An 18,168-nucleotide genomic window follows, 5' to 3' on the forward strand; every position below is an offset into this window, starting at 1 on the left:
CTTTGCCTAAATAAAACCTTGCCTGGAAAACGTTTAATAACAGCTCCATGAATTTGCATATCAAGAATGCATCCTTGCTACCACCAAACTAATGCTGCCTGCCACCTCGGACTTGGGGTCTTGCTGTGACTTGACCCCAGTGCCCAAACGAAGCTTTCCGTGCAACGGGAGTGTTCACATGGAGACTCTCCCTCGTGGATCGTCTCTTTTTTAATAAACGGAGAGGTCGCACCACCTCTGCCCGGACAGCTCCATCTTCTTGGTTTTGTGGTGCGTGTAGAGAACGCAATAAGTGAGATACCTGCTGGACCGTGCACCTGTACCAGGGGCCCCAGCAGTCTCCCAGGTCCCCCGCAAGCGACAAAGGCAGGGTTACCCCGCAGTGAGCTCCGCGTGGGCTGGGAACCGCGAGGGGCCGCAGAGCGGCGCGGCCGGCACGGCCCCGGGCCGGGGGGCAGGACACCGAGGCGTGACGCGACTGCGGGGCGATGCGGAGCCGCCGCGGCCGCCGTGCGCTGGGGAGGAGGCGGCGCGGGGCGGGCGGCGGCCGCGGGAGGGCGCGGCGGGAGCGGCGCGGGCGCTGCCGCAGAAGATGCCGGCGCGGCGGCCGTGGCCGTGCTGGCTGCTGCCGGCGCTGCTGTGCGGCGGCGCGGGGGGGTACGTGGTGGTCAGCTCCGTGTCGTGGCCGCTGCCCGAGGCGGGGGCGGCGGCGGACGAGCTGCACAGCTCCTCCACCGAGGAGGCGCTGCCCGCGCTGCTGGAGGAAGCGGGCGGCCTCTGGAAGCAGAGCTACCCGGCCTCGGCGTACCGCGAGGATGCGGCGCCGGGCTCCGGGCCGGCGGCGCGGCGGCCGGGGCAGGGGGCCGCCCCCTCCAGGATGTTCTCCTACCGGCGGGAGGGCGGCGGGGCGCCGGGACGCGCCGGGACCGCCCGCTTCCTCGCCCAACACAACACCTGGGGCTTCGTGGCGACGCGGGCCGCCCGAGGAAAGGTACGGTGCCCGCGGCGCCCGCGCCACGCGTTAGCCGCCGGACGAGCGCCCGCGCCGCGCAGGGAGCAGCGCAAACTCTGGAGGAGAAATCGAGCTCGGAGCACAGGGAGGGAGGATGCACGCTAAAAGCCGCACCAGAGAGACATCAAAAAAAGCAAAATCTCAAGGCCAGAAGGCAGAGCTGCATCGCAGGGTTTGGAAAGGGGCTGTTTCAGGAGGATAAGGAGGAGGAGAGCCTGCTGGGCTACCACAAAATCTGCCCGTCCGTCCAGCTATACCAGTTTAAAGGACGATTTCTCTGTCAGGAACAATAAACAAAATAGCTGGTCTGCTATTGGAGTCATTCTTTTTTCCTGCTTTAAACCATTTCCTTTTTAAAGTGAAACGTTCGGATGAGACACAGCATCCAATACCACTCAGACAAAAGGGGAAGAAAAGAGAAAAAAAAAATTAAAAAGACATTCTTAACTTTCTGTTGAAAGTATTCACAGATTAATTACCTTCTGATTTTGAATTAAATTTAAAAGCACATAAGTCTTCAGAAAGCTTGGCTGAGTTAGTGGCAATTAATGTTATTGTGAAATACAAAGTAACAGCTTGAAAAAAAAAAAAAGATGCTATTAAATGAATCTGTATGTAGACAGACAGGCCTGTAATTCTACATCAGCTTTTGGAAATCCTATTAAACCGTATGATCGTAACTCTTTTGGTTTATGCTCTCACCAGAAACCCTCAGTGGAATTACAGCCATAATATAGTCTGCAGTTATCTGCCTCCAGACAGAAGACAGAAGTAATACAGAAAAATCTGATTCATAATAAAATTTGAAATTCGGGAGGTAGTGTTTGCTGCTTTGAATGCTGAACTATGCTGCCTGTGATCACAATTATTTTTGAATCCAGAGTAATATTAATCTTGCATGACAGACTGAGTATTTTAAGCAATGGGAACACATCCTGCAATATTACTGAGAGCATTTTTTTAATAGTAACTCTTAACAATAAACAAGGATTTGTATTTTCTAAGTTATGTAATATCATTAAAGCATTACTTCTAAGGAAAGCCAACAAAGAACATTTATAAGCACTATAAGCATTAAAATTTTAAAGGTATATAAACATTAAAAATCAGAATGCATGCTACCCAGGTAACAACATCATCCAGGGTTTTCTTTTTAACTATTCATATTTAATTTGATTTTGTTGAAAAAGATTTAATGTATTGACAGATAATTTTACTGTTTAACATTTAATAGACCATGAGGAAAAAATATCTGAAGACATGAAAAAAGGAGTAATAAATTGAATATCTCTCATTGCTATTTATAATGGGATGCAAAGCATAGTAGGAATATATGTCATTCTGAACCATATTAAGGAGTGTCAATACTGGGCAAGGACATTTTTGCATGCATTATAACCACTGTGTGTACACAGGGCAGTGTATGGGAGAAAATATTTTTGAAAACTTGGCTCCTTAGTGTCCCTTCTCTGCCATGAGAGGAGGTTTTACTTTGGCTGGCTTGGTAGTTGAAACACTCACCCCCCTCCCCCCTGTCTCTGATGTTCCTGCCCAGGAAGCTGAGCTGATGTCCAGTTTGACTTCAAACACAATTCTAACTCAAGTGCTTTCTTGTTTTTGCAAACTGATGCAATCACATTTCAAGTCAAAACTGAAAGAGGAGGCACTATCAGAGTAAAAAGCAGGCTGAATCAAGGCTAAATTAGGCTCTAGAGCTTTTTGGGTTTAAGGAAAGGTACCAGCAGTGGTTTAGAGTAAACATTTCCTGCCATCAATGGCAGCAAAAAAAGATACTCATGCACTTAAACATTTTTAATTTGGTAGTTCCTTTAAGCTTAATGTAAGAGAAAATGTTCTCTATAGTATCATGGACAGGACTAGAGAGAAGAAATAGAAGAGAGATCTCTTTTCATAGAAGCATGATAGATCTAATTTAGAGGAGGTAGATCTAATTTAGAAGAAATGCTGTCTCATAATGATAACAGAAAGTGGGAGCAATGGGGCTGGCTGTCCTCTCTCCTAGAGCCCTTGAGGGAATCCCCCACCTTGAAAACCATCAATGTACAAAGATGTAACCAGTTGCTTATTTGGATTTTGCAGATCCAAGGTATGCCCTACGGGAACTGTCTACTTCTCAGCGATGGTCCCATCAATAACAGCACTGGAATCCCTTTCTTTTATGTGACACCAAAGGATAACACTGTGACAGATCTTCTGAAGAATCCCATGGCTTCTCTGACCCTTCCAGAGGCAGATGGAAATTTCTGCAGGTAACAGTTTTATCTGCCTCATACCACCTTCAGTGAGAACAGAGACGTCAGAGCAGAATGTTGGGTCCCCACTTTCAACGTCCTGCATTTATTTTTGACTCTCACAATCAGCTACATGCTCCTTCCTACATTGTTTTTTTTTTTGTTTGTTTGTTTGGTTGATTTATTTTCCAGTAAATTCCCCTGGTAAAGCATAGTAGAGAAAAGCAGAGGTGTCACTGAAGTATCTACACTCCATCAACAGCTGGAGTGGCTTTCTGCTTGAAGAGTTACATACCTAAATTTTAATCTCTTCTTGGACATGCCTACATAAAATTTAGGTGTTCAAGCCCCTATAATAGTCTACAGTTATCTAGCCAATAAAATCCATAGAGTTTTAGAGGATATCCAATTCACATCTTTGCTCTGCTAAAAACTCTGAAGGCCCTGCTAAATGCCTTGACAGGGCTCCAGCTCTCTGGGTTCTGCAAGAGGATCTCAGGCACTCAGTTCACAAGTTATATGCTCAGGCCTGTGACACTCCATCTGATTTCCACCTCTTCAGAGAATATGATGGAATGTGATATCTTTGCAAAATTTTTACACCTTGTATATCACAAACAGTCAATAAATGACCCCCCCCAAATAGAGAAATCCATGTCTGAGGTTTACCAATCTACATCCAATCCCTGGTGCTTCTCTCCAGCGACAGCAGTGAGTTGACTTCTTCTTAATCATGTCATAGAATCGTAGATGGCCCTTATGGTTTCTTCCAACACAAACCATTCTGTAGTTTAAGTCCAACCCCCTGCCAAAAACAGGGACACTTTCCACTATACCAAGTTGCTGAACGCTGCATCCAGCCTGGCCTTGAGCATTTCCCAGGATGGAGCATCCGCAGCTTCTCTGGACAACTTGTTCCAGGGTCTCACCACCCTCACAGCAAAGAATTTCTTCCTAGTATCTAATCAAAACATATTCTCTTTTAGTTCAAATCCATTATCCCATTGTCCTGTCACTACATGCCCTTGTGAGAAGTGCCTCCCCAGCTTCCTTGCAGGCTCCCTTTAGGTACTGGAAATCTGCTTATAAGGTCTCCCTGGAGCCTTCTCCAGGCTGAACAACCCCAACTGCTCAGCTTGTCTTTGTAGGAGAGGTGCTCCAACCCTATGATCATCTTCATGGCCTCCATTGGACTTGCTCCAACAGCTCCATTTCATTCTTTGCATATAATGAATAACTTCAGATCCCCAAAGCTTTACATGTGTAAAATGTATGTATCTCACCTCAAAGATGATTCAATTTCCCCCTCCATTCTTGTCTCCTTGAAAAAGAGATATCTCTACCATATGTTTGTTTACAGTCAACTTGGCTGGGTCAGCCTTGTGTGAAGTGTTATTTACAAAAGCCTCTTTAAGTGAGGAGGTACATGACACCGAGGTTGTGTCAGACAGAACTCTGTTACCAAAGCAGGTCTTAGCTGTCGTTCGGAGGAGAGAGAGAGAGAGCTGGTAAGAACAGATTCCTTCAGAAAGAAATGACATTAACAGTTTTTATTCCAACTTAAGGTCCTCTTTGGGGAAGGAGAGGTTTTATCTTAAGACTAGATTTCCCCAGCTGAAGGTTGCCTTGAGTATCATCCCACCTCTCAAGCCTGCTAGCTGAGCAGAGCCCTGGGAAAAGCAGGGAATGGCAAATATAAAACATTACTGTAACACTTGTCTATATTTGTCTTCACAATATATTGTTTTCTAGAGAGTTATATGGTGGAAAAATGAAATGTTTCTTAGTCCGAAGCAATACAAGTAATTTCAGGCTGACATTCTAGTCACAAGGAATGGAAATCATGGCTTCCTCTTACAATGTCAAACACCTAATAGGAAACTTCTACCACCAACATTTGTTAAGGTAATTCAGTCTTGAATGCTTGAGGAGGTCTGTGAAGTAGTGAAGTTAACACTGGAATGGTTCTGCTTATTGCTTAAATATTTTCAATTAAACATTTTGGATTAATAATTTAGAAAATAAATATATCTGTTCTTTCATTGCAGGCTTAATGGCATTTATTGCTGCTTTATGAGCTTTTTAATTCAGTCTTATAGTAAATTTACTATTCAGACCAAGTGCTTAAAAATGTATTTTACATCCTATGTCCTAAGTCCCAATGTCTTATTTTCCAAGGCCCAAGACTCAGAGCAGCTTCCACTGATGATGTGGTAGTGTTGAGCACTTCTGAAAACCACACACCAACTTAGGCACTTAAGTGTGGCCTTTGATCCCTAACTTTAAACAGCCACTCTTGAAAGTCTTTGCCTCTTAGGTCTTAGCAACATCACTGCCCTATTTACCTCTTTGGGAAGTGCTCATTCACCAACAAAAGAGAAATGCTGCCTGATTTATAGAAATAGGAAATTCATATACACAACAAACCTTTGAGGATATTTATTCAGTGTCTTTTTATTACATCACATTATTAATTTTCAAATCCCTACTCTTTTGATCACTATGCCAGATATTTGCTGCTGCTTGTTTTGCAGCCAGGGAAACCTGGATTCTGTCACCTGACTCTCCAGTCCCCTCTGCAGCCTGAGACTGTGCTCTCTGGTGAGAAGAACTCTCTGGGCCAAGAAGCTAAACCTGGATTTCCAAAACAGCTTAGTCCAAACTAATTACCATTTGCCACATCCATACTCTCCCTCCCTACCACCAGTCATGTGCTACCCTGCCCCCCATCACTTCTGGGCTTTCCCTCAGCCTGAGCTAAAACATAAATGTGAAGAAAATTATCCTGACAGCAAGAATAAGTTTTTCTGCTGATCCTTCTTCTTTTCATCCTGTGGCTTTTACTGCTCCTGGCCATGCAATCCCACCCCCACCCTCCAGCTGACCATATGGTGGGCCTATTTTTGCTCAGTAACCCAGCAGAAACCTCTTGGGGTTTTTTTTTCTGGATGAGATTTCTACTGTCTTAGGAACTTGAATCAGCTCCTCAGGAGCCAGAGAAGAGCAAAGGAGAGGGGAAAGGCAAAGAGAAGGTGGTGGAAAATAAAATATTCTCATTTTAGCAGGTAGCCATACTCCAAATATTTGAGCTTAGTACCAAATTGAGTACAAAGGTTCAGAGTTTGATAAGTGCTCTGTGCATTATTTTGTTTTTGCCTTCAGTTTCTTTTTCATTATTTCTGAAGTTCTCATCTAGAACACATGTTGGTTGGCATTAGTGCAAAGGACAAGCAATACAGACAATGAAAAGCTGGGCCTTTACTTGAGCTACAATTTTTGATTTTGATTATATAAAAATGTGAGCAAGCTTTGAGGCTGTCTCTCAGCAAGGAAGGGTATAGGCAATGGACTTTACCTTTCTTCTCTTCCCTTCCCCTATAACCAGGGTCAGAAATTAATGTATGTTTCAAACTAGGAATCCATGAGCGATTTTTACATTTAAAAGCAGCACCATCTACAATTGCAGCCCAGCACACCACCCCACTGCCAACCCCACTGAAAGGGCCTTTCTGGGTGGTGTGACACTGAAGAAAACTAAAAGGTGTCCAGGCCCTGCTGCCAGTGCTTGGGGTGGCCTGTCCCCAGCTCCAGGGTGCGCTTGACCAGCTGAGATAGACAGGCTGTGCCATGCAAACAGCACACAGCGTCCTCAGTGCAGAGCTTTATGTGATGGCTCAAGTTTGGTATAGCAAAAGTCTTCTTAACTAGCACTATATGAGAGACCTTTCGCTCTGTGAGACCTCAGGTCCTGCTAGCATTAAAATAGTATCTGTGAGGTTTTCTTTGCAAAGGAAAGTGTCATTCTTGTCAGACATTCTCTTCAAGTGCATCATTAATTGTTTTGATTTCAAAATAATTATGTAAAATTGCTAAATGAGTAATATTCTATGTGAGAAAGTTCATGTCCTTGTATGCTAGCAATGCATTTGTAGCTTGTTTTCATGTAGAACTTCATTAGAATTCCATTATTAATCTACTCTGAGTTGCAAGAATCAAAATAAATGAGAAAGCTGATCAGTTCCTGTAGCCAATGCTCCTGGGAGTATTTGGCACTCTCCTGAAAAATGCTTCTGACCTATTGCATGCAAAAGAAATCTCTGGCCTTTAGAAAGAAAACATAGCTGACATTTCAATGTCTTCATGTACCTAATGAGTTTCAAGTGACTTGTGCACACCAATTTGATATTAAATTTATTTAGTAGCGAATTTCATTTGTTTTGTTTCAGAACAGACTCAAGTTCCAAACCTTGACAATGAATATTTTCCCTTTCAAGTATGTGAGGAATACAGACTGGCCTTTATGGTGCTCCAGCCTCAATATTTAATCAGCTGGAGAGAAAATTTGAAAACCTAAACTAATAAGAAAAATAACATTTAATATTGAAAGAAAGAGGGCTGCAATGCATCTGACTAGGCACTAACTGCAAGACATTTTAGTATTGCAGCTACAGTTTGGATTCCTCATCTCTGACCTAGAGATTACCATTTCCCAGAGGGAGATGGGCTGCCCCTCTCTGAGAAGGCTCTGATGGCCAGGATAGAGACAGCATTTGTTAGTAACTACACAGCATTTTATCTGAAGGCTGATAAATGGGTAATAGAGGCAAGAAAAATTAAATGGTTCAGGGCTATAAATAGACTGGTATGTCTATGCCACTGACAAGCTGAAAAGATTGAGTTCCACTCTTGCAGCTTTCAGAGGGAGCAAGACCAAGCCCGACATTAAAGAATAGAGCAGCTATTGTTCTAAACACATTTCACAACACACAGGCTGCTCAGAGGATTCCTCTTTCTAAGTAGGCTCCTGAGTCTGCCTCATTACAACTGCAGCCGGGAAAACAGGCAATTAATTTTAAACGTGTGTCACCTCCCTGACATCAGGTCCAGCACATTCACAGGGACACACTGCAGCTTTCTTAGAGAAGGAGCGGTTACATGACTGCCATGTACTGGTTTTCATACAAGGGAAAAGCAGTGAGCTTTGGAGCCAGTCCGTCTTTGGTTTTTTCCTGCTATTAGTTGTGGATGGCATTTCAAATCTACACTGCAGACCATGAGTGATTTTAATGAATTTGGATTTCACTCCTGATTTATGATCTCCATCAGAGCCATTTTACCCACCACACTTATCTGGTGCTTGAGGTAGCAGATTGGCATGATCAGGCAGACGTCTTCAGTGGACATAAGCTGACTCTGTAGGTTTCCTAAATGCTGCATGGAAAATGTTGACAGGAAGTGCTGAGCCACCAAGCCATGGGAAGAGAAGAGGAATTTTGTGGGTCTGGGGTCCTGCTGTGTGGTGGATCGGCAGCATGCACAAACATCCAACTTCATTCCCTCGGCAATCCTGAGGAACAATAAGGCTGCCATGGGTGGAAGGCACAACCTTTGAGATGTTATATGGCCGTGCAACATATTACTATTGCTGGGTTTGTGGAGTCACTGCTGTTAATATGAGGATTAATATAACAAAAAAATCTGGTACTGTACCTTCACACAATGAGAAATTACACATGCAGGAGACAAAGGCTGAATTCAGACATCCATAATTTTTTGAGATCCACCTCCCGATTCTGTGGCACAGACATATTTCTAGTTCTGGTATTTATATTGGCCCTTTTTAGTCATATGCAAATAATTATGTCAGTAGTTGTTCCTGAAAAAATCTGTATTTAAAAAAAAATTAAATGAAGGTACCAAATTAGAAAGTTAAACATGAAACCTACTATCATCATGACTCAATGCACACAATACAGCTCTAAATTACTATTTTTCCTGTATTCTTAAATAACCAACTTCCTAAAATCCCTTTTATTGTGAAATAGTGTTTCTCTGACTCTGTTTACAGAAATAGTTGATGCTGTGATTCTTTTTTTTCTCCATGAATTGTCTATACTTAAACTATATAAAAGCTTCCTGTCTGAAACACAGTTCAGCTGAAGAAAAGCATTGTTATTGTCAATGGAGACAGGCAAACAGACTGGCTTCACGTAACACTTTGCAATTAAAACATTTTAGGAAGGATTATCTTCTAGAAAGAATGAAATTATTTAAAACACATTAACTATTATTAACATATTAAACACATTAACATATTAAAACACATTCTAAGAGTACAGGCTCACTTAGATGAATAGAATAGCCACTGCACCAATACACTTTAGCTCTCTGACTTGACTTCAGATTCGAACAGAAGAATCTGTTCTCTTCCAAAAGCAAAGATGTTCTAACTAACTTTGCTGGCTCCCAAACATGTCTGATAAAGAAATTCTTGTCAAAATCAGAGCAGGTCAGATCTGCCTAGCCATATCCGGTTGAAGGCCAGCAACAGCTTTTCAGATTATGAAATTGCTTTCAGTGGAGATTTTGTTTGACGTTCATGCCATGCAGATTAGCAGCACCAATACATTCGTTCTGCTTCAGAGACTCTGGTAGTTAGTGGTGAACAAATGAAATGAATGAGGAGAGTAACTTACTTTTCAAAATTAATCACATTTATGAATCAAAATTATATGCACTTTACAGTAATTTGAGCATTCCCTCCCTTCCTTTCTGTAGATTTTAGGGGACAAAAATCCTGTAATGCATTTTATATAGTAGAAAATAACTCTGCCTTTTCACCTTGTGCCCAGTTTGAGGCTATGTGAAGAGGAGCCCTGTGCAGGGTGTGACAGAGTCGCCTACCTTGCATCCCTGGGAGGTGACAGGGATGAGCTGTATCAGCAGCCAATCCCACCTCCTAATTACATGGGTTTTCATGACTGCTACCATTATAGGAGAGCTTAGAATATGTGGAAGCATTCATTGCCCTTATGCCACTCATGAGCTGTGTGCTTTAAAGTAGAAAAAATAAATGTAGGGAAATTGTTTTCTGGGGCTTTCTTCTTGGCTCTCTGTCTCTTCTTTTCTGCAGTAGGAGAAAGCTCTTTCCCAGCTTCTTTTCTCTTCAACTCTCAAGAAGTAGAGGGATAAGAGCAGTGCTTTCTCACACGGCAGTGAGAAATGTGTTCAGTGGACATATGTGTATCCTCCCAAGGAGGATGGAAGGTCTTGTTTCCTCAGGGAGTGGAGGAGAAGGATGTCAGCTCCTTTGTGGGAAAGGGAGTCTGGGGAAGAAGAGAGGGATTCCTCTGCATAGACCTCTGCTTCCACACCCAGACTGGAACAGTACTGAACCTTCCTGCCTTTCTCCTACCAGTTCCTTCTTGGGAGTACCTGGCTTTCCTTCCCAAGTGCCTTCCAAACTCTTAATTTGTTTTTCTTGTTGATCTGTGGCAGATCAGTGTCACCTCACTAATGGATTGCAGAGGCTGAGAATTAAGATAATACTCAGGGATACTTTGGTCAGAAACCAGGAGACAGACCATCAGCACCAGGAGTCAAAGCAGAGATCTCAACTGTGAAAGGGAATCCTAACCAAGTTCAAACATCATCATCTTATATGCCAATATAACCACAGCAGCTTGAAGTATAGGTTCATAACACCTGGACTTGGATAGTTGCTGTATAAAACCCTTTTAATTAAACTCCAAGAGATGGCTAGTGTAGTAAATAATTTAATGAGTAGGTGTCACTCTTTACTCTGAACCACTCTTGAACCAGGACCCAGAAATCGCAGAAGTGTTACACAGTAAAATAAGTGGGACATGGTCATTAGCAGCATGCTTTGCAGCATTGCATTTCTGTTGGGAAATACTTTTCACTTGGATGCAGGCCTCTCCTTAAGCTCAGTAAAGCTGGCACCTTTGTAGGTGATATCATCTCACATACTTGGAAGAAAACTGCCTGGACTGGGTCAAACTCTGCATACCAACTTTGCTCACTGTAAGCAGAGGAACTGGAACAATCAATTCTTCTGTCTTCACAGATCAGATGAATAATTAAGATGAAATCTCTTAATGCATTGTTTTCTTATAAAATGCATAAACTGAATCTTCCTCCATTTTAATCTGACCTTCCTAATTTTCTGCAACAAAGCATATGTATTTGAAATAAGCATGAAAAAAAATGTGTTCCCTGTTGCTTGATTTTCTTTCACATTTACCTGCTTTCTCTTCCCCTCAGTCTATATTTTATTATGGCATTCATGAAGTCCTCTCCATGGAGACAGAGGGCTTGATTCTGGTAAAGACAAACCACCTGAGAAACCACCTTGGGTTTCTTCAACAGAACAACAGTGTCACCTCTACCCCTGACTCTGCCTCTCCCTCACACCCAGTCAGCAGCACACAAATGTTACATAAAGCCGCTCCTCTGCATCTACTTGTTCATGTGCCAGCAAAAATGAGAGGAACTCAGGGATTGAGAGCTGAATATGTATTTATACAGAGGCGAGAAATGCCTGGTGAATGCATGACTAGATCTCTACAGATGCAAGTGAGGAATGTTTTAGTAAATATCCCTTTCTTCTCTTTAGTAAAAATATGACATATATCCCTAACTATATCACCTTGCTCCAAGGAAGCAAATCCCGCATTTTTATTAGTTGCACTGGCAACAACACTGAAAACTCAAGACCCATTCATAACATTTAGAAATGGTAGCTGTAAGTTTAGTGGGTTTTGATGGTTTAAGAAGTATAAAAGTAATCAAACATCATTAGGGAAATACTATGCCAAAAAAAAAAAATGCAGAAACTGATTCACTTCAGAATATGAATTTGAAAAAGAAAATACTACTGCTAATGTCAGATTAGAATACAAGGTTCCTAATCTGAAACAAAAAACCTATGATAAGAGCCAGGCCTGAAAGCAAAACCCAAGAATGTAACAACAGTGTGCTGAACTCAAATGTATCATTGCCCTGTTCAGCTCTTCCAAAACTTCACCTAACATAATCTCAACAAATAATTTGTTTGAGTCTTTTCCCAGAAAAACAAACTGACCCTCCAGAATATTATTCCAATATGCAAAATTCAGTCTGAATAATTTCTACTGGGAAGATAGTATTATATGTGTCAATCAGTGTAGCACCCTGCTTCATGAGAATGTACAGAAAACTGTAAATAGGAAAAACCAGGGGGAAAAAACCAAAATATAAAAGAACCTATTCAAGCTGTGGATGCACAGTGTGTGGGCTTTGTTGTCAGCCAAATATGTGTAGGGCAGCTTTTCATGTCAATTGTGAAAGAGTCACATCAGACACCAGTCCTATTAGGCAAAACTTTCTCAGCAAAGGGAGGCAGGGTTCACTGCTTAACCACAGCTACATGAGCTCTATTGCCTACTCAAAATCAAATACTATGCTTTCAGAATAAACATGGACTTGCACAAAAACACCAAATAATTGTAATCTGAGAAGGTCAGACCAAAACTTCGCATTGCTCCTGATCACATCCAAAATCTATCACCTCAATCTGCTCTGTGAAACACAGACATCTTTTAATAACAATGTCTTTCAAAATCCTCTCTTAAAGTAATTAACCACATATTACCTAGGAGCTGTGTGCGAGAAAGACACTTGCAAATATTCCTGCTTTTCCTGGCTCTTCAGTTGTTTTATGATACTGTTTGGCTGTGGAGGAAATTGTATCATATATTCAGATGCACAGTTGTTTTAAAGCAATTTTCTGAACTGAATTTCTGCATGGAAGAAGTCCCTTTCCTTCATCAATATAAATGTTAAATATATACTGAATATATAAACATATGCAGAGGGCTTTGGATACAGTATTAAGATTAAGCATAAAAGATAACAACAGATCATTGCTTCAAATGCACTTGAACACTTCACCATCCAGGGCCAACAGCTGCCAGAGTGTGAATGTGCACTACCCTAGCTGTTGGACATACAGACCCTCAGATGACACCCTCTGCATGTGGGATTGGCTCCTTTCTCTTCAGCTGTATTCACTGTATTTGCCTTTATTTATTTGTGTTTTGGTGGGTGAGCATCTTACTGGGCCGTGGGTGCCGGGCAGCCACACAACACCCAAAGCCTACACAAAAGAAATCCCAGGAGCTACGGGGTGTCCCTGGGGCATGGAGCTGTGTTCCTTAGGGAATTCCAGGAGCTATAGTTGTGCCTGCGGCATGAAGCTGTGTTTCCTAGGGACAGAGCACTTTCAGGCCACTGGAACCCAGACGTGAAGTGACATCTTCAGCAGGCAGTAGGAGTCAGTGCTGAGGATCTATGGTGTACCAAGGTAATCATGTAGACAAGTTTGTACTCTGCATACACACTGATAGAAATAAACCCATGTGCCTGGGCAGGGAATGCAGATTTTTGGGTACTCAGAACACCACTTTTATAACTTTAAAAATTGTATTAGAGAAAATTAGACCATTATCAGTTGATGTGGACAGAAAGTCTGAGCCCGATCTTTGGCCTTGACCCTTCCTCTCATAAGTAAGCATGGGAGAGGAAAACAAATACAAGTGGAATTTTTCCAAAAGTTGTTAAACTGAACATCCCCTTCAACTGCTGCTCCAGACTGAGCAGGACACTGAAATAGTGTCCCTGAGATGATGTGATTGCAAATGGCACTTTGGAGGTCAGGCTGCAGACAGTGGCAAGTGTTTACCGGACATAGTCAAGTATCAATCAGCCTCCTGTACTTCCTTACATATCTCTGTTCATGACCCTCTTTAGAAAAGCAGCTATTTTATCTAGTGAGCTACACAGTCTCTCATAACCATCTGTGGAGAATCTGCAGGTGTTAAATTAGCTGCAGGAGGATGCCCATATGTTTCCTGCATACACTAGACACACATTGAGAAACATAACCAAAAATTAAGCCATTGCAGATTGCACGCAGTTAAGGCTAAAGGGCTCAAGCCAAGGTCTTTAAGTAAAATTGTACACAGATGAGATGTAATTTACTGTGATTAAAACACAGAAAAGAAAAAATGCAGCTTTCATTTCCTAATGTAGTTTCTCGGGCTGGCATGGGAACGTGGTTTCCTGAGACACTAAGCAGTCTCAAACTACTGGCAACAGAACTTGAAACTGCACAGTATTTGCCAGGATCAAGCCTTTGCACTCATTTCATACACAATTTTTTGTTCTGCAGTTCATAGATTTAGTTATGATTTATATCCTTGTATTGTATATGTCAGAGTCAGCAATTGCCCTGCAGTTACTAATAGGAGTTATTTATTATTACTATATACAGAGAGCCATAAAGTAACAAGATTTGGTGTAAAGCAGTTGAAAAATGGGTAAAAAATGAACAAGGATTGATTTTCTAGGATAAGCACAATGAAAAGACCTTATGTTTTACATACAGTTACATACAGATACAGATACACATATTCATACTCTTTTCTGTAGGCATAGGCACAGACTAACCATCTCACTACTTCTTCTCAGAATCCTGAATACAGGTCTGTACATCTGCCTGGGAATACCGATATTTTCACTTTTTTTTACAATCCAATATATACTAATCCAATTTTTGTGAGCATACATTAAGATTAAACAACTGTCTGCAGCAGAGCTATGTGTCAGTCAAGTGTTCCTTCCAGACTTCCCCCCCTCCAGCAAACAGTATAGCTGGGACTAGAGAAGACCCACAAGGCTTGACAAAGCTTTTTATATGTGAGCAGGAGTCCACACTTCTCCAAAAACCCTTAAGAAAGAAAGCAAGCTATTACTCATGAGCAATTTTCTCTGTGCACAGAAAAAACGTAATTGATCCAGAAGATCCAAGGTGCTCCAGGCTGACTCTCACAGGACAGATGGTCACGGTGCCTCCAGAGGAAGTAGAATTTGCCAAGCAAGCGATGTTTTCCAGGTCTGTATCTAACAGGCATGTAATAGAGTGCAACCCACGGGTTTGAGACAAATGCACAAATGTGGCCGTTTGGTACAAAAAAATCTGAGAAATAAGAAACCTGACCTTTGCCTTGGGGCCATGAAGCATGTTGGCTTCTGTGTGGCTTGGAATGACAGACCTTTTAACTTTTGAGGAAATGAAATATGGAAATGCAGTTAGTATTGTATTCTGGTACGGCACACAGTTTATAATCTGGGGATTATGAAGATATGTCACCTGGTTCCAAGGAGAGATTCCATAATTCCATGGTGTATTTGTTATCTTTAATGATTCTACCCCACCTTATGACAGATAGTGGACTCAGAGACAGAGCAGAGGTCTGCTGCCTTTGGGCTTATAAACATTTTCAGGGTGGAGTTTACAAGTTTAATTCCATCTCCTAACGTCCCAGCTGCTTCAAAGCCATGGTACTGACTGAACAGTCTCCTTTGAACAGATGCAAGCACAACCCAGATGTGTAGCACGCACACAGGGTGTGCCCCCATGCCCTTCAGTGGGTTTCCAGAATGACAGGCATGAAAAGCCTAAACCTTAGCTGGGGCACACACCACCCAAACGAGCTGCCAGGGATTGTCCTCCAGGTGCACCTTGCCTGGTCAATCAAATACTGCTGGGAAACTGGCATGAGCTTGTTCCAAAACAGCCCAGAGATGGTATTCCTTCTGAGCTACAGGATGGGGTCAGGGAGGGACTCTGTCAGTGTGTGCCACCAATAGCAAAAATGGGACCATGAACAGATGGAGCCATATTGACAAACAAGCCTTCTTTACAAACGTCACAGGAATTAGATTCCCATGTGATCCAGAGTCCACCAGCGCCTCAGCAGAGGATGCTCTGCTGTCAGGGTGCAAGAGTCAGAATGATAAAGTGAGGGCTGCTGGGGTACATCCAGTGCCAGCAGCATCTCAAGCATCTCATCGTAAGTTGATGCCACTTACCAACCCCAGAATCATAGGTGCTCAAAGAGACAACTCAGAAAATGGTAGGAAACACCATTTTCCCAATGAGAGGGAGACCAAGAGGTTGCCAAACCAAGCACCTCTGCTGCAGGGTCCTCTGCAGGAGCAGAGGGCAGTGAGCCAACCCTGCCCAGACTTGCACCACTTCCCACCCATATTCCTGTGAACACTGACCTGAACTGTGGTATCCACTCTGTGCATCACTGCTGAGCTTCCTACAGCTATGCCTGCTGGGGCTTGGGGAGCAGACATCTGCACCCAGTCAGGGAGAATCTGCCTGACCTAGCTGTAAGGGAGATCAGAGAAATGGGACAAAAATACAGGATGAGAAGGCTGTTGGAGGTGACAGTTTGCAGAAGCAATGTTCTGCCTGCTACCCAGTTTTATTAGCCCTCCCTCCCTACCACCAATTGCTACCAAAGATGTGGTATTTTCAAGACACTGTTTCCTTTAAACAGATACAAGCACAACCCTGACATACATTCAAGGAGTCTTCTCTAACTATTTTTCACTTACTCAGAGACTAAATAACACCTGTCTTTAGAGATAGGGTTCTGCAGTGGGGGAAGGTGGTGATTGCTGGCCTGTGTTGCAGTTCTCTCCAGACAGGGGTGAGGAAGATCATAAACCTTACACCAAGGAAGGGCCAAAAAGATGAATGATGGTGTTCTCATATCTCAGGTTTCACTCTGGCTCAGCACTCAGGCTGAAGAAAAAAGCAGACTATGCATATGCTTTGGCATATCTAACATTTTTTTTTTTTGCTTTTCTTTGTCCTTCCAGGCACCCAGTGGTAAGAAAGTGGCCTCGTAGCTATGAGTGGTTCTTCATGAAAATGAACATTGAACACATCTGGCTTCAAAGCTGGTATGGAGAAGTTTCTCCCATTGCAGTAGAAGAGTATTTAAAAGCAGTTCCGAATAAAGGATGATTGAATGGGCTTTGAGATAGAAATCTCCTGAGTTCCCTTTCCAAACACTTTTAAATTTTCATAGTAGATGGTTTCTTTACAGTGATATTTTTCTTCTTCTCCCAAAAGGCTTCAAAATAGCCCTGTCTCACATGGAGCAGAATGAAAATAAATCAACATAGACTTTCAAATTATAAAGGAGAGGTGGATATTAGCTCTACCCTACAATGTACAGACTTGTCGTTTCAAGGAGGCAATGCGTCATCTGAAATGCTGTTTTTAAAATGCTTTGTATCTGTTTGTTTTCACTTCTAATGCTGTGCACCCACAGGGAAACTATACTATGTGCTAAATATAATGTTCTGAATTGCAGAAAATGCAAATTGCCTACTCAGAACTACTCAATACCCAATGTGAAGGTATTACTGCTGCTTGGTCTCCCTTGATTTCTAAGTACTTTAAGAGAAATTTAATAGCTGCAAATTTAGGTATTTAAATTTAAAAACAAATTATTTGCTAAAGCTGTCCTCATTTGCTAACTTCTCTTTTCTATGTGTGCTTTTTCCCTAATTAGATAATTTGATGTTTCACTTGGAAATTGAGTAAAACTTCTCTCTTGAGCAGAAAAAATGCAATCAGTTCAAACAACACAGCTCCAATATAACTTGTCTCTGACACAAAGCTGGTTAAACACATTAAAGGCCAAAATCAAATCAGCCTTACAAGGATTATCTCAATACAAGTATAAACATTCTCCTAAGAAGAATTTAAGTAAATGTTCTCAGCTAGCCTGTTCCTGTTGAGACCGGAAAAGTATTTTTAATAGCCTGTACTCCCAATTTTTTTTGCCTCCCTGCTCCAGCCACTGCTTTATTTTTAACTGGCTTCTGCAACTGATTTTTTGTAAGCCCTCACTAACTCATTGAGGAGTGGATCCTGTTCCTTAACTCTTGTTTCCTCACCAAGATTTCAAGGGCTTGTTCATGCATTTATTTTTTTAAAGAAGCCTAAAGATTACAGGTATTTCAGGCCATGATAAACTGCTTTTCCCGGTGTGGAAAGTGCAAACTTCGTTGTAAACATGTTACGTATAAGCTTCTCATGTGGTAATACCAAAAAAGTTCAAAGGTACTTTAATCACTGTCAGGTCTTTCTCTAGATGTCCTCCTGGTAAACTTATTCTGCAGCTCTGAAGGGTATCACAGAAAGAAAATTCCCATGGCAAACCAGCCAAGTCACCACACAGTTTGAAAATTATA

At 42.2% G+C, this 18,168-nt stretch overlaps 1 protein-coding gene across 1 annotated transcript; it reads left to right on the forward strand.

The window, feature by feature from the left end:
* Positions 1 to 545: 545 nt before the first annotated feature.
* CREG2 (cellular repressor of E1A stimulated genes 2) lies at positions 546 to 17,065 on the forward strand. Its single transcript, XM_068180344.1, has 4 exons — positions 546 to 991; positions 3,113 to 3,282; positions 14,885 to 14,998; positions 16,783 to 17,065. Exons 1-4 carry the CDS (start codon positions 593 to 595, stop codon positions 16,928 to 16,930), a joined length of 831 nt encoding a protein of 276 aa, XP_068036445.1. The 5' UTR covers positions 546 to 592; the 3' UTR covers positions 16,931 to 17,065.
* The last annotated feature ends 1,103 nt before the right edge of the window (positions 17,066 to 18,168 follow it).

This window comes from Anomalospiza imberbis, chromosome 2 (genome assembly GCF_031753505.1).
Source record: "Anomalospiza imberbis isolate Cuckoo-Finch-1a 21T00152 chromosome 2, ASM3175350v1, whole genome shotgun sequence".
In the NCBI taxonomy this organism is placed as follows: Eukaryota; Metazoa; Chordata; class Aves; order Passeriformes; family Viduidae; genus Anomalospiza; species Anomalospiza imberbis.